Genomic DNA, 23,517 nt, shown 5'->3' with positions numbered 1-23,517 from the left:
ACCCTGAACACCAAGAACACTTCACCTCCAATGTAACATGAAAAACACTTCAGGTTTATTACAAGTGTTTATCTCTCAATTAGTTATGCTCGGCAATGAGTGTCCCTCAGGACCATGAAGTGATTACTACGGGGGTTATATACCTACTCAATGAGAAGCAATCCTATGCTGCAGCTGCTACTAGATGAGAACTTTATTTAGCATGTGAAGCTGTCAGCACGACTTCACCCTCCAAACTATTTCTATGTTTATGTAGATCTTTCACAGACAAGTCCAGCAATACCTTTACATGGCCGGTCTGTACCTCTGTTAATGAGAAATCAGGGTTTGAATTGATATGTAAATGAGGCTGAAGGACTGCAGTAGATCTGATGCCTCTGTCACTCCAGCTCTATTCCCTGCCCAGCCTTTACTTCCGGCTTGAATGATGGGTCATTTGTATCACCCAACTTTTACAAAGCAGAAAGAGGGATAAACTAGGCGGCCGTGTCCAATTTTGACCATGTCCCTAGCCACACACATTTACCATTTCTTTGCACCCTGGCAGGAGGAGATGTCAGAGCGGGCGATGGTAGTGAGGGACATTCAGCAGATGCCCGAGACTGAAGGGTGTGGAATCAAATCCTGGAGCGTCCCATTGTATCGGGACGGTTGTGGCTAGAGAAAAACAAATCGATTTGTGGGACTCCGATCCAACGTTCAGTTCAGTGGTACCTGGTGGCTAGATGGGAGGCCTGCAAATGTTTGACCTTCTCGGAGTGGCCTTCAATTAGCTAGGGCTGGCGCGATGTCACGATGTCCAGATGAAGCTGCTGTGTTAAAAATTGGTGTTTAATTTTTTTTTTTTTCATTTCAAAATCTCATCACAAGAGAAACGAAAACAGAAGTGCTCCATGGTGTGGATTGGAAAGACATACATCTTTGCGGGGTGGGGATTAGTTAAGATGCTGCTCAGCTGGCCTGATTGTGCTGCAACTGGCCCAACCCTGTGGAACCATGGTGGATGATAAATTTGTGACTGGCTGCAGCTCCAACCACTGACCCCAAGGATCCCAGACCCTAGAGATTGGTTTGGATTGAAAAATGCAGTTATTGGTGAACACTAATGGAGGCTTTATTTAAGGCAACGCGTTTCGGTTTTGATCCCACTCCTTCATCAAGAACATTTCAAACGGGATATTATTAACTATGACCTTTATCGTGGTCAGTGGTGATGTATTTCTCTAGGATCTGTGCATACGATAATCACACAAATCATTAAAAAAAGTTGTTTTTTTTTTAACCTGCATCGATCACTAGGTAGAAATGCTGCATCATTTACATGCATATATACAATTGTCATACCAAACAATAGATCATTTAAAATCCCTTTATGACATCAGGCGTAATAGTACGCCGATGATGGACTGCCCATGTTTGGTGCAGGTTGTGACAGAAATACCTATGGTTGTGAAAGGGTTAAAATAATATATATATAAAAAAGCATTATTAATTAAAAATACCTATAATCTTACATATACTAATGCGTATTTTCAATAGTTTAATTCAAACCTTCTGGTACGAGAGTAGATCGTTTGAAAATCCCCAAAAATTCTCTATTCACAAGTCTCTGAAACCAATTGGGAAGATACGGAGATCTGTTCTAATATACGCAGATTGCTGGGATCCCTTTGGTGTTAAAGGTCTGAAAAAGGCTGTGATTGAGAACTCCATTCCTAATATTGTGCCCATGTTTATTCATTCTATTGAATGGTTGAATGGTTCTCACCAAATGACATATGTGGCACTACAATTAAAAAAAAGGAATCTGCCAGTAGGATCATCCCTCCTATATAGGCATGTACGTCATAAGAAGCTGAGTAAAATGATAGCTTTGTATCTGTAATCCCATGTCTTATTCCAGAGAAATCCACATTTTTCTTAGTATGTAAATTAGCTGTTAAGATCTATGGGCCGGACATAGATCTCCCCGAGAATCTGCCTCCTCTTATTTTAAATGAAAAGGGGCGTTTCTACGGTAATGACTGACAGTCTGCTCTGCTGATTTACATGTCTCACACTGGTAATGCTTCCTTTCATTTACAAAAATAAGCTCTGGAGGCAGATTCTCGGAGAGATCTTCATCCATCCCATAGATCTTAACAGCTCATTTACATATTAAGACAAATGTGGATTTCTAGGGAGTAAAACATCGGATTGCAGATATTAAAGTACACGGCTTATTAGGGTGGATCCTACTGACAGACTTCCTGTACAAATCGCTTGACTGGGAAGTTCTTCTTGGTTATCATTGATTGATGTTTGATAATTTTACAACATTCACAGTTAGAACTACCAAATCAAAAAAAATCCTTTCAATTATGGGGAAAAAAAAATATCTTCCATATTTACCAGCGTGTTTGACTTCTCATATTATTTTTCAGATTCATGTTCAGTCTGAGTATAATATTAGTTTTGTCAAGAAGAATACTGTACTATAGAAAATATAATACGGTCAATAGAATATTTCTAATGTATTTGTGAGACTTACTAAAAGTGGTAATGAAACCGGATTCATATTTATTCTCATTATTGGATTTCCTTTTTAACGATTAAAAAAAAAAAAGTTTAATGTTTTAATTGTGTGATTATGATATGTAAAAATCCCAGAGTAATACATCACCACTGACCACCATAAAGATCAAAGGTAAAATATCCGGTTTTAAATGGAACTGATGACGATGCTGGATCAACTCCAAAACAAAGTTTCTGTTATTCTTTACCCACGTCCGCTCGTGTTCCATCTGGCAGCGCCCGCCAAGAACCGCATTGTTTATCAATCCAAACATATCCTTATCATCACAGGCAGGATTACAGCAACAGATAACACCTCAATGATCCACTGATAACACAGGATCCACCATTCACAATTGGTTTTGTCACAGCTATCCCTTCCCCTACTTTCACAATGGCCTTTGCACACGCTCATTAGATGCTTCAATATAAGATAGGGCAAGGGTCAGTCTATTGCTGCTAATGTACATGTGCATTTCCTCAAAGAGCAGGAGGTAGGAGTCTAGAACAGCCCCAGTGGCCAATGTGAAAATTGCAAGATTTTTTATTTTATTTTAACACAGATCGCTATATGAAAATTAATGATAAAAACATTACCAAAGAGTAAAAATAAATAAACCTTATTTGAAGTATTATAATGTCAGGCGTAGACATTCCTGCCTAGCAGCACAACATCATGTAAGGTCAATCCTCAAATACATAGTACACTTTGGAGCTGCTGATGACGGAGCACTTGAATTCTACTCTTACATGTAATTCTACAGTATTCACATTTCTGTATTTAATGCTCAAAATGCCATGACAGGTCCACATGTAGAGTTCTCCTTCAAGCAATGCTTTGATCAGCGCCACCCACACAAAGTATGTTAGGAGAAACTTAATTGCTCAGGACATGTTTGCAATCATCTGGATCTGAACGTCGGGTGAGAAAACATTCTTAGAACATTCTGCAGTTCTGCGCCAATGTATCAGTTCAGTATGGTCATGTTTTTACAGTAATAATGACCATATGGCTGAGCGTAATTCATCATGTGCTAATGGATGGTGCCTACTTTATACAATGCACGGATATCTAAAGGGATAGTAATCATACAAGGGTTAGAAGATCCTATTGGATCCACTGTATATTGTCACCTACACCTCTAGAGATGGTCTATGATCCCATAATATTATACTCTTGCCTCTAGTACTAAAATGTATTATGCGGCATTACATCGGAGCTTGATGCTCGGCCACAAAGCCGAGGGATGGAGCAGATATCCTTACTAGTAGTGTCGGGGAGCTGTGCGGCCTTTGCTCTGACTGCTTGGTGGCGTCTACTGAGCTCACTGATTGGCTGCAGTGCTGTCAACATACCGTCAGCGCTGCAAACAATAAGACTCCGGGAACAGAGATGGAGAGTCAGTAATAGACCAGGGGAGGGGGAGTAAAACCCAGTTTTCTTTTTAATTAAACTTTGACAGAATCAATCTGTAATAACATGGGTTACTCATATGATGGGACTTTTGCAGAAAATGTATTATGTATGATAATTAACCTATGTGAGTCATATGGGTGGAGCTCTTCTTCTCAACAGTCATGCAGTCCCTGCTGATTGCTGCGCCAGGACTTGTGCAGTAAGTTGGGCGATTGGCTTCATCAGAGCACAGGAAGGAGAGAGATAGGGTGCACGTACACCCGGTTCACTGCACGCACCCCGGAATCTGAACACGTTCGCTAATCACTACCATCTATCAGTCCAAAACAGGAGGGTTTGGACCCATCGTTAGGGATCTTTGGACTCGGACCACCCACTGATCCGCAGCACTGGACAACCCTAATAATAAAGGTTTTCAGAAAGGATAAGAAGACTTTAAGTTTTACATTAGAAAACATTTATTCTGCGCTTGCTCAAGGTATACATGTAATTTTCTGACTTTAGGACACCAACTCTTAGGTGGCACCTATCTTAATAAATGTGGTGCATTATGCTTCGATGTTCTTTTTGAGGCTCGTATATAACACAGGAGTCTTAAAAATCTGCCCAGTGTTTCTCCTTTTTTGATTAGGCCTTGTAAATCATATTCTATTTGGGCCACATGTCAGCGGCTCCATTAGGGCTTCCATGTGAAGCAATGTAAAAAGGGATTGAGGCCAAACCCCACAAGGGAACATTCACTTTAATGAGGAAGATGCTTTGTGTGGCCTCCGCGCAGACGACCACTCTTTTGTGCCTGCTTTAGAAAGGTGGAGACTGTCAAAACAGCAAGCAGGCAGAACAAAAATTTGACTCCAAAGGCCTGATTAAAGTGAATGGCCCTGTGAGGAGCTAGCCTCGGACTAAAGATTATTGGACCCATGGACGTAGAGCGGAGTCCACGGCTCTTAGGGATGCAGACTTTTTCCAGCACGGGACACCAGTTACGTCGATCTTATTGTTGTGTTTTATTAGAGATTTGCTTGCTCGTCAGTTTAAGATGTACAAATCTCCACTGGAAGCTCATCCTCAGGAATTGATGTTTCCATTCAGTGACAGTAAGTAGAGGAAGACATGCGGGTTGGATCTTATGTATACATAACGCCAGACACAAGATTGGTAATCAGGTAAATCAATCCGTCTATTACTCCTGTTAGTGTCTCAGAAGCCTCAATTGAGCCATTGTTTCATATGAAGCTGTACGTTGACTCTTGTGTGTTAATTTGTGGAATACCAGCTGATTATGTATTGCATCAGCCCTCTGCAGTTTAGTAATCTACACAAGTTAGGAAAATATGCAGGTTAATTGAACAATCGAACAATGAAGGATTATCCCCCCCCCCATTCCTGTGGAAGAATGTCTTGAATGGGTATAAAGTCTCTGGCTCCCTCTGCAGAAGGACTCTTCAGGAACAGCCCAAGAAAACCAAGGCTCCATCTGGTGGAATACAGATCTGCTCCAATGCCCATCACTGAACTCATGAAAACATTTGTGAAGCCCAGGTTGGGACAATTAGGTCACCTGGCGATATACCTCACTGTGCTTGGTCAGCCTCCTAAGCTTGTCGCTACCTCTTCTCTGTGGGTGCCCACCAAAAGCGGGGTAATACTGGTTGGGGTAGTTTGATCTTGATGCCCTGAAGTCACAGAAGTTCTAATCCGAGAGCCAGCGGTAGGATGAGACTCTTGACATTTGCACCAACTAATGTAATCGATGCTACTGTACTATAGGTTGATGCTGGCTGGCGCTGGATACATGTGCTACGGTCGTGGCATCCATCATCTAGAGGAGCATGAGCTGTGATAGCGGACTATACCGGCGGGAGATACAAAAGCTGTGGGCCAACCAATAGTTGGGAGACAGTGGATATTACACTACAAGCACCAGATTGGGATTTTGTGGACTGGGGTGTATTGCATTGTGGGCATCTACCCGGAGTTGCTGTAACACCAGGGATGTACAGAAAATAAAATAGTTGCATTGTTAACCTGCCTGGGTGATTAGTACAACCCACAACCTCAGATCTTCCCAGGCCCCATCAGGGGGTTGTGCCCAAATAATTTTTTTCAAGGCTTCAGAAATTGTGCAGCACCATAGATTACAATGAGTATGTGTGGTATCCATGAAAAAAATGGACACAACAAACATGGACACAACAAACACTGCAAACATGGACAAGGGAAGGGGCCTAATGGAGGAGCCATAAATGTTCATTTGAATTGTTTCATCATTATTTGACGTATCTGCACCTCTCGATCCCGGAGAATAGAGCTGTTTAGACTCCATGGAAGACATTAGACATTATAATAGCTGCATGCGCCTCTTAATAAATGTAGATTAAGCATCTGAAGCATCACAAGATTGTGGTTCTTGCACAGATTGATGATCATTATGGGGAATGTAGCCCAGGAATTGCAGTCTGTGTACCACAGAAGATGACAGATCATTATGGGATGTAACTGTGCCAGATGCCAGCTGGGCATCATAGAAGCTATAGTTCTGTACATTTACCCGTGCTTCATCTCGATAAACGTCAGTTCTTAATGAAATGTCCTGAATCTATGAGAAACTGTGGCTACAAAAGGAAATGAAATAGTCATGAGCTGCAGAATATGAAGAAAAATTACACAAATCAGATACTTCCACAGAGATCAAAGGCTCTTATTACAGGAATGCGAATAAATGAAGCATCTACTTATAGCAGAAAGATGTAGATGATGAGACATCTAGTCCAGTCCCTCCATGGGACACATCCCATCTTCACGAGTACTTCTATCCTCTAAAGCCCAGATGTGCCAGATCTGCCAAGACTGTCCCCATATTTCACCAGCAAATATGTCCCATGTCCAATGTTCCTTAGTGGGACCCGAGGCAGGGCTAAAACATCTCAAATAGAGTTGGTAACTATGGTCCTTTAAACGTAAGACATCTAGTGGAGGAAGTATATAGACAGCTCTATAGGTGCCTTTGCACCAACAAAACATCTTCCAGGTCATAACATTTCCATTGCTGAATCCAAAAAGTGCATGTTGCTTCGAGGCGAGTCTCGTTTTCTAATCTTATGCTCATTTGACTCCATAAAAGTGCCCAAAGCCTAAATCAGGCGAAAGTGGGAAGAAGACTCTGCCCAACACCTCTGGTGGAACATTATGTCCCCTGAGAACTAAGGGATAAAAAATAAACCAATACGCCTGATCCTTCTGCTTCCTCCCTACATCTACCCACGCATATTAGATGGTTGGTAGACTTGTTAAAAAAAATACGGTGATTCTCATGAGGACGACGAGTATCAGCCCTCATCCAGACGTCCTATTTTTGGGAAAGAGTGATTTTCACGGATAACAGTCCTATCTGTGATCGTTTATGGGACCATTCACATATCCATGATTGATCTGAGGGACAGATCAAAATTGTCAATGCAAGTCAATGGGACTGTGAAAAACAAAAAAATTGCACCAGACTCGAATATTATCAGAGTGCAGTCTGATTATCACAGACTGTCGGAATGGAGAAGGTGGAATTTTTTTTTTTTTTTTAATTTTTCCACATATGAGAAAATCGGAAGAGACTCGGACCACACTCTGAGGCTGGAGATTTAAGGGGCTTGTCAGGTATAAGATGTCCTTCAAATTGATTACAGTTGTTTGAGCTGGGTTCAGATTTACCTAGGCCTAAAAAAAAATACATATAAATCCGATCAAAGAAATTAATTTGGCACCCTTTCTATTCACACTCCTATGTGATGTCGTGGGTTTTGCACCATTTAAAGCATGCCACGTTTTAGCACAAATTGTGAAAATTTGTGTAAAATCCTGACACTACTAATTCTGTCATAAATCCCATAAGGTTATTTTATATTGATTTGCTGATTGTCTTTAAATTTACAAGTTATGAAAATTATTTCTTGAAGGGTTTGTTCCATTTCAACTTTTTTTAACTCATAAATTAGTGATGTATAAAAAAGTAAGAGACTGAAGCTTTAGTTACTCTCCCTGGGTCTGCCGTTTGCCCCGGTTTTTGTTGATTAGTTGCAGTGGTGACATCACGTGTAGGATGCTGCAGCCAATCACTGAGCTCAGCTGTAGATGGCACAAGTTGTTGAGCTCAGTGATTGGCTGCACCGCTGTGGAAGTGATGTCACCACTGCTGCCAATCAACAAAGAATAGGGCAGAGGTGGAAACAGCAAGTTGGACCTGGAAAGGGCATGTAAAGCTCATATTGTTATTTCACCGATCACGGGGCCTTCGGGCAAAAAATAGGTAACATAGTAACATAGTTAGTAAGGCCGAAAAAAGACATTTGTCCATCCAGTTCAGCCTATATTCCATCATAATAAATCCCCAGATCTACGTCCTTCTACAGAACCTAATAATCGTATGATACAATATTGTTCTGCTCCAGGAAGACATCCAGGCCTCTCTTGAACCCCTCGACTGTGCATCGCAGCATATAAAGAAAGACCGAGTGATGCTCCCAGATAAATCTTTATGTGCATCGTATAATCGAGAGCTAAATAAAAGCTTTCCTAGAGAAGACATAAAGAAGCTGCTGCTGCTGCGCGCTCGCTCCTTGAAGTGGAGAGGACCATTGCGGTGTAATAATGAAACACCGGCTTGGCATAATCAGGGCTCTATATCTTTACAAGGGAAATGATCTTGGCAGCTACAAAACTGACTGACTCCAATAATTCTGAAAGTTACTGCAATGTCGTACGGGGAAACAGCTCACAATGGACAGAAACGATGCTCGGGACGGCTGCGGAGAGAACATAGTAACATAGTAACATAGTTAGTAAGGCCGAAAAAAGACATTTGTCCATCCAGTTCAGCCTATATTCCATCATAATAAATACCCAGATCTACGTCCTTCTACAGAACCTAATAATTGTATGATACAATATTGTTCTGCTCCAGGAAGACATCCAGGCCTCTCTTGAACCCCTCAACTGAGTTCGCCATCACCACCTCCTCAGGCAAGCAATTCCAGATTCTCACTGCCCTAACAGTAAAGAATCCTCTTCTATGTTGGTGGAAAAACCTTCTCTCCTCCAGACGCAAAGAATGCCCCCTTGTGCCCGTCACCTTCCTTGGTATAAACAGATCCTCAGCGAGATATTTGTATTGTCCCCTTATATACTTATACATGGTTATTAGATCGCCCCTCAGTCGTCTTTTTTCTAGACTAAATAATCCTAATTTCGCTAATCTATCTGGGTATTGTAGTTCTCCCATCCCCTTTATTAATTTTGTTGCCCTCCTTTGTACTCTCTCTAGTTCCATTATATCCTTCCTGAGCACCGGTGCCCAAAACTGGACACAGTACTCCATGTGCGGTCTAACTAGGGATTTGTACAGAGGCAGTATAATGCTCTCATCATGTGTATCCAGACCTCTTTTAATGCACCCCATGATCCTGTTTGCCTTGGCAGCTGCTGCCTGGCACTGGCTGCTCCAGGTAAGTTTATCATTAACTAGGATCCCCAAGTCCTTCTCCCTGTCAGATTTACCCAGTGGTTTCCCGTTCAGTGTGTAATGGTGATATTGATTCCTTCTTCCCATGTGTAAAACCTTACATTTATCATTGTTAAACCTCATCTGCCACCTTTCAGCCCAAGTTTCCAACTTATCCAGATCCATCTGTAGCAGAATACTATCTTCTCTTGTATTAACTGCTTTACATAGTTTTGTATCATCTGCAAATATTGATATTTTACTGTGTAAACCTTCTACCAGATCATTAATGAATATGTTGAAGAGAACAGGTCCCAATACTGACCCCTGGTGAAGGTGAAGGTGAAGCGGCACAACCATTTGAGCTGTGTATACACATCATATGACATGTAGAAACAATATGGACGACCATATCCTAGTTTCCTGACACCATCCAATGTCACAGTCTTAAAATCCTGAAATTAGGACACTTTTTTCCATGAACGAAACAAGAGCGCAGCTCATGAAATAATGAGGCCTTGCTAGTGCCATTTATAATCAGCTCCTTAGACAAAGACCATCCAGTTTGATTGTGCAACAAGCCCCCAATTCCCAGCTCTGTTAATGTGTGTGGGACCGAGGGCCGACGCTAGAGTAACTCTTCACCCTTTCAATGTTTCATGGCTTTCATTGGTACAGACTACGCAAAAATATAAAATCAGATGAAGTTTATAAGTTTATCTGAACAAATGAGAGCAATGGGTATGAAACATCTGTTTGAATTTGTGTCTCATGGTTTGGAAAATTTAGGCTACGATAACCCTGGTGTGCACCTTGTAGCCAGGACAACTTGCCCATTTATTTAGCTTCATCACGGTAATTAACAAGAGTATTAACAAATAGGCACCTATTGCAAAGTCAACAATGGTTCCCCACCAATTTGACTGTGCGAATTTGCCCATTATGTCAATATGTCACTACAAACTAAGCTAATTTGCACATTTCATAGCTGTAACACTACCTATACCACCTGGATCTCCGCAGTACCGTCTAAGAGCTCCCTATAACAGTCCTGCACCTGAGTGGTCTCGTCAGCCTCTGGTCAGTCGCTTTAGAAACACGCTGTAAACTGGCCAGGACTTGTCCGCAAGTAACTAAAGGAAATTGGGCATCAATCAAAACTTTGTAACATTGCCTTCATGTGCCACGTGTCATCATAGCATTGATGTCAGAAAGGATATTAGCCCTTCAGGCACCAGGGCATGGGTGTAATTGCATCTCCAACTGGCCTATGTGGCTACAGTCCACCTCTCGGCCTAGGTTTGGATGGTATCTAGATACAAATCACATTATACAAATCTAGTTTCATGGTCCTTCACATCTACAAAGCTCCAAGCTCAATCATCTTGGGACACGGACATAACCACCCCTCTCGGTACTGTTGGACGACTACATGGGGGTACATCGGCATTGTACTTTTTGGAATGGTCTCACCTGCTTAGCGCTTTGTTGTTGCATTTGTTGGTCTCGCCTTCCCTTTATGATGGACGTGTTATTCAGGATCGGGTAAAGGCACATTAGGTCACTGCTTAATTATATAACAGGGTCTGATAGAGGCTCTTCTGCATAAGCGCTAACAATGGCTGTCGTGTAGATCTAATTGTTCTTATTACTGTTTTGTTGGGAGAATTATATCAAGCGTACAGGCACATAAACATATGGCATTTAATGGGGCTTTCAAATGAAAAACATCATATTTTATAAGATGATATCATCTACAGAACGGGTCAGAGAGCATGTCTAAGGCTCACAAGTGCCTTAAGAGACACAACACTGACCTTAGAGACAACCTTACTCGGAGGAGGGGGATGTCGGCTTTTCATTATACCCTATGCGAGTTATGGGAGCGTCCAGTCAAACCTGCTCATAAGAATATAAGGGAGAGAGAACAACACTTGCGTAAACTCTTCAAGTTTTAGAGCAAAACAGAGTCAAACCCTTGTTCTCCCGATTAGGCAGTCAATTACTGCGACTTGTGATGCCTAAGTTGGAAGGGCCGCTTAGCCCAATGATTGGCAGCGGTAACGTGACGTCACCACTGCAACTCTGTAAATAATGACTGGGAGCAGCGGTGGACAGTCGTTGCTAAATCATGGAATGATGATCTTATTTTTTTCATTTGAACTTTTGGAAACATCTGCTAAACAAAATATTAGTGGGAAAACCCATTTTATTGTAACCGGAGATTACTAATCAGTAGGAAAAAAACCAGAATGAGATCAATTCTAATTGAGCTGTAACCGCATCGTAAATGCCTTCTGAAAACGGTGTCTGGAGTACATCCTACACACATTAGTCAGACTGGAGAACATCTACAAAGAAAATCAATTGTCCTGGAGGACCTAACACATTTGTACCTTCAATGGTAACTGTGTAATGCTTCCCTTTCCCTGTGGAGGTGCTGCAGGGAAATAACCACATGGTGCCACGGTACTCCACAGAATATAGCTGACTCCCACTTATTATCAAAAATTATAAAAAGCAAACATTGCATAACAAGTATACAAACAATATAAGCCATGTGGTCTTCAACGTTAACAGTACTACTACTGCATGTGTTTAAAGGGAACCTGTCATCAGGATTTCATACCCCAAACTAGTGGTATGTTTAGACATGCACTTTAATGCTGATTAAACTCTTACCTTTCTTCTAGAAATCCACCACTTTGCTGTTTGAGAGAAATCCATACTTGAAATTATATGCTAATGTGTCGCAAGTGCAGTGGGTGAGAGCTGCACTTACAGCTCCTTATTCTCTCTTTATTCCCCGCCCACTGCCTGCCTCATGTCTCTGACACATAGATCACTCAAAGGAAGGCAGTGGGCAGGGAATAGGGAGAGAAGCAGGAGCTGTAAGTGCAGCGCTCGCCCACTGTGCCGACCCATTAGCATACAATTTCAAGTATGGATTTCTCTCAAACAGCATAGCAGATTTCTAGAAGAAAGGTAAGGATTTAATCAGAACTAAAACGCCTGAGGTAGACTAATGACAGGTTCTCTTGAAATTCAATCAAATCATCACTTTAGGAAATTAATTAAAATGATCGCTTAAAATGTCACCTCTCCCCTCATTCAAGCCCTCAAGTTTACCAACAACAGTGGAATAACATTTCAACCATCAAGAAATATAAAGCATTATACAGTGAAACATTTCAGAGAAATATCCTAAATTGCATTGAAAAGTGGTCTTCAATAGGGGGTGGTCTTCTTACAAATGGCCAGTATATAATATATGGTGGAACTGAAAATCTGGTCTGGATGGATAAGGAGTGGTCTTCCCATACAGGTGTTTTTTTTTTAGATATGTGGACATTCTTAATTAGAGTCAATGACTTCACTAACAGAACAAGTCCAATGTGTAAGTTTGTTTTTCCTTCCTACATTAAAATTTGTTCCGAGCGCTAAACCTAGGGGCCAGAACTATGGACGATGGTCATTATTTACTATACTTGTTTCTATACTGTCATCCATAGCGGCTTATTTAGAGAACTGATCGGTACATAGACCTCTGTTCCAAATCTGGAAATGGCCATATTAAAAAGTGCATGTGAATAACTCAACGCCAACCCTAGAGACAGACACAAACAACTGAGCAAGAACAGGAGATGTGCATCTTGCTCTCCAATGCCCCATCGTAGAGCGACCCTTGATCTCCTGAAGGATTCACCAGTAAATATGAACCATAAAATTAGTTTAGCAGCACAGTACTGCAAAAAAAAAAAAGTTGAAAAACAATTTCTGAATGAAAAAAGTCAAAATTGTAAGCCCTACCTGTTTGGCTGAGCTGTGAGGTACTTCGGCTTTTCCGTGAGAGGCCAACAATAGCCACCATTTTGGCGCCGATGCTGGATCTTCTCTTCTTATTGCCAGCACCCACTGTGCCCACTGCTGTGTCGGACTGGCTGCCATCGTTCTTCTCCAATGTATACATATCCCCTCCGATGCTGGTACTTTTAGTCATGTTCTTCCCCGAGGCGCCCATCTGTCTGCTTTGCATTTTGGATGTAAAAACACTGTCAGCCAATTGGCAGATAATGTTTGCACACAAAACAGGGGGGAAAGGGGGTGAAAAGACAGAAAAGTACAGGTTTTAGTTGATAAAATATGAAAAACTTAAGGAAAACAGACTACAATAAACTGGAGACTTTTAGACTTGAAGACATTATAGTATTGATATAAGAAAACACTGAAGTGTAAGAAAACAATGAAAAAATATTACACAGGACAGACATGACGTCACAAAACTCATCATAAAAGGTACTGGCACCTTCTACCTCGTCTTCAGTCACCGTGACAGTCTTAAAGTGTACTTACAATTAAAAAAAAAGATATCATAATAATATGTCAGTAGATTTAATCGCTGGTGACATAGGTGGTGAACCCTCCACTGATTGCTAAACCTAGGGGTCAGAATGGCTCAGCTGAACATGGTGCCAATTCATTTCTCAACGGACCTGCATGGATCATCTTGGAGAGCGGATGCACTTTAATGAGTAGGAAACCCTGCGGTAACTTTTGAAAAAATGTTTTAATGCTCACAAACAGATATGTGGATGTGGTTCAAGTCCTGAGACTCCCTGAAAAAAATGCTGAAAATTGTGTTATGTTCAGAAGAGATGGGTGGACAACTCCTTCATGAGTGCGCATGTAGAGTGCAGAAAGGATAGACTTTCTGTCTGATCGCCCACGCAGGCCGGATTATGGATGTAATTGAAGCAATTTGTATCCATAGAAAGCAAATTGGACTCCACTCTGTGTGCATGTTCAGGGAGGAGCCTTCATCTTCTCCTCATGGTTTTTGGGTAATTGGTGGGGGGGGTCTCAGAACCTGGACTCCCACTGCTCTGCTTGAAGTTAAAAGGATATCAAAATATATAAAAAAAAAGTTACCAAAGGTTTAGTTACTCTTTATGTGTTGTAACGTCTGCTCCGTTTTTTTTTTCCAAGATGAGTAAGACCAACCATCTAGTAGGACATCAAATTATATGAAATTGTGTATTTCTTGTTGGTAAGATAATTCATTCCACCCCATTAATTCACGGCTGTCGATAGACACTCAGTGTAGAAGTCCTGAGCATAAGCCTTTGTTGTGTGCCAGATATCTGCCTCTTATAGATGACTATCTAAAAGGATGAAGCATTGATGGTTGCTAGCTTCCGCCAGAAAAGTCAGAAGCAGTGGCTACAACCCTTACCAACCACTACACTCTCCTAGGACTACCCTAAGTCTAATGGTGCCCATAAACAATCAGATGAATGCTGGTCAAACCCAGCAGTGGGACCTGACAATTCTGTAAAGGGGAAGTCTCAACTCTTGTCTAAAGGCAGTTGCCCGGAGAAGAGAAAAAGGATTGAGCAGGTTACATTTTTAAATGCTTGATCCTTTTGGTCTCACCTAAAAAGCTGGCATCAGTGTCTGGAAGCATCTTCCTCTCCTATCACTATTTGACGAGACAATTACACTGGGCTGAGCTTTCATGTGTATGGGGCAGACGTTAGCTTTCGGTAGTCCAAAATTAGACATAGGGCCAGCTCAGCTGAGATCAGATGCCTCCAGGGTGCAATGACAGTGGGGAAGTGAGGGCATTCTGAATTTAGCAATGGATGTACAATACCCGGAATGTTCAGAATAAGTTTTCAGTTAGCCATTAAAAGGTATCAACCACTGAGGACTCTCAATTCTAAATATTTTTCAGAATAAGTTCAGAATCAAAGTAATTCTCTTAATTTTTCAATGATTTAGGAGTGAGACTATCTCTATTTCTATGACGGTAAAGTGAATGTCTTGGTCTAAGGGAACACCGCAGGCAAAAAACTGAGACCTTGTTTTACGAGACGGTTACTCTTTATAAGCTCCACCGATGTGAGCTTCCAAATGAGCAAATCAATAGAAAGTGTGGTGATAGCTGTCTACTACAGACTGGGAAACACAGAGCAAAAAAGGATACATGATCTTAGGGTCTCTTGTTGGGGAGGTTCATATTGGGAGAAGCCCTTATCAATGTCTGATAGGTGAATAATGCTTGCCCATTTGGTACATGAGGTCAATAAAAAAACTACTAATTGTGGCCTAACCACAAGATCAATTTTTCAACATACGAGAGAAACGGACTGATTATTCAGACCAGAGTTTGATCAGACTTTGATCAGTGTCTAGTCCTAGTGTCATTCGTTTTTCTCATATATGGAGAGATGAAAAAAAAAAAAGTTTCTCCACCTTCTCCATTCTGACAGTCATTGAGAATGAGGCCATCCAAGTTGGGTCTGATTTTTTTCTTAATAGTTTTATTTTTAATGGAGGAATTTTTTTTATATTTTAAATTTGTTTTTTAATATGCACTTGTTAGACCCCTTAGAGGACTTAAACCTACGATCTGAAGACTTCGGTCATGTTCACACACTCAGTATTTGACATCAGTATTTGTAAGCCAAATCCAGGAGTGGGTGAAAAATACAGAAGTGGTGACGTGTTTCTATTATACTTTTCCACTAACTCTTGCCCTCCTGATTTCGGCTTAAAAATACTGATGTAACATACTTTCCAAATAGTGAAGGTGTGAACGTGGCCTTATACTATATACAGCAATACTTCAGTATTTCTGTATATAGATAAAATCAAGATCTCCTTTGAAGCCAAGCCACAGGCTGGATTTCAGCGGAGTACCAAAATATCAGACAGAATGATATCACTGCAAGGAATGGCGCACCCTGCTCAGGTCCATGTGCTTTAAATGCCACTGTCGCAGATTGATAGCAGCATTTAAGTTGTTAAATCAAAATCAGATACACAAGTAGCATATATCCAAGTGGTTTGATCAGACCTAGCTGAAGCTACTGCAAAACGTACGTCGGGCATGCACATGCAAGGACAATTTAGCTGGTATATGCTACTTTTGTGTTACTAATTGATATTGTTATTTGCTCGGTAGCATCCCCCATTTTTATACTTTAGAAAGACTTTTTTCTTATCATTGTGAGTTAGGGAGTTAACTCATTTTTTGGTGTACCTTGGTATGGATTTATCCACGTAGGAAGTAGTAGTTTAAGCTACTATGGATTTACAGTATGTGACTAACTTGTTGTATTATATCTTATATGATTACATATGCACTTGCACTTTATAAAATGAATTGTATTTCATATATATATATATATATATTATTGACAATCACCACGCAGGATACTAACTGCACTTTTTTGTTATTTTATGACTTGTACGACCATTAACATGGTTACTTTGTGGTATGCTGATAGGTGGTACCATGATCCTTTGAACATAAATCGACAAAATAATTATAATGTATTATTTTAATGTTATTTTTAATGTACCTATTTGATGATAAATAAAGCTATAGTCTTTTTTAATTACTGTTTGATTGTAATCTCTTTGTAATAATGGTAGCACTGATGATAATTCATAAGTTAGATGTATCCTACCTCTCGGTGTCCCTAAGAACATAAGACTACAAGTGTCAAATATATTGAAAATTATTAGTAATACTAGCTGAAGAGCCCGGCATTGCCTGGGCATAGTAAATATCTGTGGTTAGTTATAGCACGTCACTTCTCTTATTTTCCCATCACGCCTCTCATTTCCCCCTCACAACTCTCATTTTCTCCCTTACACCTCTCATTTTCCCCCTCACTCCTTTTATTTCCCCCCTCACTTCTCTCATTCCCCCCTAACACTTGTCATTTTGACCTCACATCTGTCATTTTCCGATCACTCCACTATTTTCCCTCACTCCTCTCATTTTGCACTCACACCTTTTCATTTTCACCTCACACCCCTTATTTTCAACTCACACCTCTCATTTTCCCCTCAGTATATACATGTTTGTCATCTCCCTTATATATATTATACACCTGTATGTCATCTCCTGTATACAGTATATACCTGTATGTCATCTCCCCTGTAAATAGTATATACCTGCTGTATGTCATCTCCTCCTGGATATTGTATATACCTATGTGTCATCTCCTCCTGTATATAGAATATACCTGGATGTTATCTCTTCTGTATATAATATATACATGTATGTCATCTCCTCCTATAAATAGTATATACCTGTATGTCATCAACTGTATATAGTATATACCTGTATGTCATCTCCCCTGTATATACCTGCTGTATGTCATCTCCTCCTCTATACCTATGTGTCAACTCCTCTTTTATATAGTATATACCTGTAAGTCATCTCCTCCTGTATATAGTATATACCTGTGTGTCATCTGCTCCTGTATATAGTATATACCTGTGTGTCATCTCCTCCTGTATATAGTATGTACCTGTATGTCATCTCCTCCTGTATATAGTATATACCTGTGTGTCATCTCCTCCTGTAAATAGTATATACCTGTGTGTCATCTGCTCCTGTATATAGTATATACGTGTGTCATCTCCCCTGTATATAGTATATACCTGTGTGTCATCTTCTCCTGTATATAGTATATACCTGTGTGTCATCTCCTCCTGTATATAGTATATATCTGTGTCATCTCCCCTGTATATAGTATGTACCTGTATGTCATCTCCCCTTTATATAGTATATACCAGTGTGTCATCTCCTCCGGTATATAGTATATACCTGTGTGTCATCTCCCCTGTATATAGTATATATGTGTGTGTCATCTCCTCCTGTATATAGTATATACCTGTGTGTCATCTCCTCCTGTATATAGTATATATCTGTATGTCATCTCCTCCTGTATTAGACCTCGTTCACACGTTATTTGGTCAGTATTTTTACCTCAGTATTTGTAGGCTAAATTGGCAGCCTGATAAATCCTCAGCCAACAGGAAGCCCTCCCCCCTGGCAGTATATATTAGCTCACACATACACATAATAGACGGGTCATGTGACTGACAGCTGCCGTATTTCCTATATGGTACAGTTGTTGCTCTTGTAGTTTGTCTGCTAATTAATCAGATTTTAATTTTTGCAGGATAATACCAGACTTGTGTGTGTTTTAAGGCGAGTTTCATGTGTCAAATTGTGTGTGTTGAGTTGCGTGTGGCGACATGCATGTAGCGACTTTTGTGAAATGAGTTTTGTGTGGTGACATGCGTGTAGCAACTTTTTGTGTCGAGTTGCATGTGACAGGTTAGTGTAGCAAGTTGTGTGCAGCAAGTTTTGCGCATGGCGAGTTTTATGTGTGGTGCGTTTTGAGTATGTGCAAGTTTTGTGTGAGGCAACTTTTGCATGTGTTGCAGCTTTTGTGCATGTGGCAATTTTTCCGCGTGTGCAAGTTTTGCGTCTGGCGAGTTTTCCATGAGGTAAGTTTTGCACGTGTGGCGAGTTTTGCGTGAGCCTAGTTTTGCATGTGGTGAGTTTTGCTCGTGGCGAGTTTTGAGCGGCAACTTTTGTGTTTCGACTTTTATGTGGCGAGGTTGGTGTACGTGTGGTGAAATATGTGCTGAGGGTGGTATATGTGTTCAAGCACGTGGTAGTGTGTGGCCCATTTTGTGTGTGTTCATATCCCCGTGTGTGGTGAGTATCCCATGTCGGGGCCCCACCTTAGCAATTGTACGGTATATACTCTTTGGCGCCATCACTCTCACTTTTTAAGTCCCCCTTGTTCACATCTGGCAGCTGTCAATTTGCCTCCAACACTTTTCCTTTCACTTTTTCCCCATTATGTAAATGGGGCAAAATTGTTTGGTGAATTGGAACGCGCGGGGTTAAAATTTTGCCCAACAACATAGCCTATGATGCTCTCGGGGTCCAGACGTGTGACTGTGCAAAATTTTGTGGCTGTAGCTGCGACGGTGCAGATGCCAATCCCAGACATACACACTACACATACACACACACATTCAGCTTTATATATTAGATAAGAAAGGATTAGGTTGGGGCCACACATGTCGTACGACCATAGCTTGCTAGGTAGCGCTACTACACTGCTACTTGAATGGGGTAGCTTCAAAACCCCAAGGGTACTGTGACCACAATAAGTTGTAAGTAAAACGGCCTCATATTTTTAAGTACAATGGGGGTCTCTATACTATCCCATTCACTTGTTTTGTGCTGTGATGTAGCAGCGACACCTTTGTTTGTGCGACCGGTTTCGCAGCCAAAGTCACGGTGTAGCCCTAGCTTTACGGTTATCATTCATGATCTCCAGGTTTCCTTTGTAACTCTAAAATGAACACATTGACGAGACTCCCACCATCGCTAATGTGCAGCAACCTGACACCCCCAAAGAGACTAGAGTATTCCTCATGACCTAGAACTTAGGGGTGCAAAAGCTGAGCCCCTTTAAATGTGGTATATTGCGGCTGGCTATAGTCATGCATATAAAACAAGCAGATAAGTCAAGAAAGTCATCAGGTCATGCCAGAAAATATTTATGATTTCTCGAGAAGAAAAATGATGAAGTGGACAGGAAACTAGGAAAATATATTAACCATAACTTTGCAGAAAAAGAGTAGAAACATGCTAAGTAAACCCTAAAGAGCCTTATCCTCCCACCATAGCTGTCCCCACGGAGGTCCACGGAGGTCTCCTACAAGAGATAAGAAACATTCCAATATCCAAATCTTCATAAAATCTCTCTTTATTAAGTCAAGTCCGCAACCAACTGATTACATGCAAACACGTTTCCGACGGCTGCCTTTAGTCATTGCAATGCTGGAATTTTTCCTATTAGCAATTTTTGTGGCGCTGCAAGTTTTCACCGCATTGATCTTCGTCACATTTGTCAGCTGACCTTTTCCTTTTTATTTTTGCATTTTTTTCCTACAAGAACGTTCATGTCAGAATGCAGGAAGTAAAAAAAAGCCCTAAATGAGGCTTCTGCACGTACCGATTATTGGCACCCAATGTGGGATCTGTAATGAACTTTTATTGGGACATCAATGCGCAATGTCTTGTCGAGAATACGTGCACTTACAGGTAGACTATCTCTTGGTGACCATTGAAAACAATAAAATCCCGATAAAGCCCCCTCCGATGACTCTTGGCAGTAAGATACACCCTGTGATCAGTTGGCTATAATAATATACTTAATATTTTTTAAATAAAAAATTATTTTGGTCGCTACAGCCAAATGTAAGAATTAGGGGCACAGTATAATCTTCAGGATCATAAAATGCTCGGTCCAGTAGATTGTGTCCTTCATTTATAAGCTTTTATGACATTTGCTTGTTGGGTATATCGTCAGTGTGCTGGGGTTGGAAGGGTTAATCTCATCTTCTGCAACTTTTCTCCTCATTTCTTCTATATTTGTAGAAATAGTGAACAACAGCAGCAGTTTCGGGACGCGTATGATGATGCAAGCCGGCTATGTTACCATGGTAACTAGGCTTCGGGGAGCTGCACCAGTGTGCATCTGTCACTTCACATCGATGGAGGGGGCCACGGTTTTTAAACTATTATGACTACAGCGAACACGACTTTACCAAGACCTAATACACTTCACCGGTATTAATTTACCTATATGATAGAGGAATGTTCTATTATTATTATTACCGCCACTCCATGACGCCTGCCATATGGGTGACCGGTAGTGAGATATTGTACATGCACCCCATATGTCTGAAAGCTAGAGGCTATAGCCGACCAATGTGGAAAGCGGGCAACAGTGATGGGGTCTAAACTATATTATCTTACATTTATCATGAAATGAGTACAGTCCATGGTGTTTGGGGGGGTTATGTCTGTGTCTTGATGGACATCTGATGGAGCCAATACACCATATTGGATCCGTCAAGGTTTGCTAATATCTGTTCCTTCATGGATTTTGCCACGGCTCTTTTAATAATGGACTTAAAGGGTTTTTTATTACGTGAAGTGACCCAAAAAGTGATAAATCCCAGTGCCTCATTATCATCTTGACTGGGCTTGGCTTAGTCTAATGGTGTCTGCTATGCCCAAGCCCTGTTAATAGGTGAGAAGCTGGGTCCCATTTTTGTAGACCAGTCCGACACTACACAACTCCCTAAGAGTGTTCTTGGCTCGACGTCCAATAGTACTAGGCTCTGTGGATACCCTAGAGTTGAGAAAAAGATTTACAGCCACATCTGTGGTCAGTGGCCACCATAGCAGAGCACTGCAAACCTTCTACCACCTGCGGTATTCCCAGTGCATGGTAGGCCCCCGCGACGTCATGCGTGCTTCATTGTAATGACGTCACCAGAGCCTAATAATCGGAAGGGATGTTGGGGACACCACAGACAGTATGTGGTTGACAGTGCTCTGATTTGACGGCAAAGAGAACTATCAATGTGGCCGATAGACCAGATTCCAGCAAAGCTTTTTGCCAAACTCTAATATACACCTTTGTCTTCTAATGAATATTTTTAAGGAACCCAACTTCTCACAACACAAATTTAACACATTATTGAAAAATACTACCAAAATGTTCAACAGGTCCCCATACGCATCCCAACAAATAGGTGGCCACATATTGTACAGTATAAATATCTCCTGACAGAGTATCGTGAAATCATGTTTTTTTCTAAATTTGATCATCTCTTGCCACTCATCTCGGGATATGTTGAGGAAAGAAGAGGAAACGTAAGGAAAGACATCAGTACACTGATGCAGGAGATAATTATAATTCTTTTTGCTATTTAAGAAGGAATAGGGTGTCAATGAACACATTTGAGGGACATAGGAGGTAACTGCAGAGGAGGGACATGATGGTGACATGACCTGAGTACACATTTTTGAGAGGCCTCAGTAAAGCAGCTGTTTTCTGAGGTTGTGGCGATGGGATGTCTCCAAACCACAAAGAAAATCCTCAGCCATCCCACTGCTCAGTCTGACCGGCACATACTATAATATGTATTTTCAGGTCAATAATGTTCTCTTGCAAATCTACACAATCTGCGCCAAGAAACGTAGGAGGCAATTTTAGTTAATAAATTAATTTACATATTGTCTTAGGAAATAATTAGTACGACTAAACACTGGATACAAAATGTACCTGGCTTATTAGGCAGTGCCGGCAAACTACTACCCATCTGTCTGCTGGATAGCGACCAGTTTCCTGTACCAAGATACAGCAGATGAAAGTGGGACATGCAAGGTAAAATCAGGGCGCGGAACTTGATTATTCTGTCTCTGTCTCAAAATGGGTCAGTATTTGTCAGGGGAATAACCTTCACTTAATGGAAAGCTATTTCATGACTATATAACTAATAGTTCTGTATCAGATCTGACTGAGGGGGCATTCTTACAAGTGCTGGATATATGCATTGTTCAGTAGGACCTTCCCCAAAACAAGCAGAAAGCAATACGATGTGTTGTATGATCTATAAGCTTTTAATAAGAGGATTTTGATTTATAAATCCATGCTTATTATTTGTACTTCTATGGTCGTCCACAGGTTTTTCCATAAATGTCTGATAAATAGAATCCCAATTTTTGGAGCCTTCATCTATTGGGAGGACGTTCACCGGAGTCCATATGAACCAATCGAAGGAGATCGGAAGTCAAAAATACAAGAGGAAGATGAACTGTAACCCTACTCTATGCCCTCATGAGGGTGTGGGTATAGGTAATACACATCTGAAGATGTCTACAAAGGACCCCAACACTCTTCAGCTGGCGTGTAATCATACTTCCAACCAAATACTCTTCTTGGGTGAACTGGAAAAGGCTGGCAAAAGCACGGCTCCGTACACGGTTTAATGGCCGCTCCAAGGTACTGCTGCCCTGACTCTATACATTGCCTACATCCAGAGGCGTAACCATAATAGGTGCAGTGATTGAAATCACACCGGGGCCCTGGAAACTACGTGGCCCCAAAGGTCTCTTTGCCCCATATAAAAGACAATTACTATTAAAGACTGGTGTTAGTTGAGGACCCCATTGGAGATTTTGCTTTGGGGCCCACAAACTTCAAGTTATGCCATTGCTTACATCTATCTAATGCCGGAGCAGATAACAGCTGATCGGTGAGAATGCTGGGTGCCAGACCCCCACCGATCTGATATTGATAACCTACCCTTGGGAGTTCATTTATAAGTTAGTCCTGGATGACCCCTTTAACATGTATGTGTCTCATATTCA

The 23,517-nt window shown here is 41.1% G+C and overlaps 1 protein-coding gene across 20 annotated transcripts in view; it reads right to left on the bottom strand.

Annotated features, from left to right (window-relative positions):
* The window catches only part of RIMS2 (regulating synaptic membrane exocytosis 2), a 736,866-nt gene that overhangs the window by 68,222 nt on the left and 645,127 nt on the right, over window positions 1–23,517 (bottom strand). For 18 of the 20 annotated variants that reach the window (XM_069731752.1, XM_069731753.1, XM_069731750.1 and 15 more), the window contains one exon: window positions 13,272–13,513. In XM_069731752.1, coding sequence (XP_069587853.1) covers window positions 13,272–13,513 — 242 coding nt within the window. The remainder of the gene's footprint in view (window positions 1–13,271; window positions 13,514–23,517) is intronic. The other 2 variants (XM_069731741.1, XM_069731746.1) reach the window with 1 other exon arrangement.

Source organism: Ranitomeya imitator, chromosome 6, assembly GCF_032444005.1.
Source record: "Ranitomeya imitator isolate aRanImi1 chromosome 6, aRanImi1.pri, whole genome shotgun sequence".
Taxonomy (NCBI): Eukaryota; Metazoa; Chordata; class Amphibia; order Anura; family Dendrobatidae; genus Ranitomeya; species Ranitomeya imitator.
The sequence above is the reverse complement of the archived record's forward strand: the minus strand, read 5'-3'. Positions and strand labels throughout refer to the sequence as shown.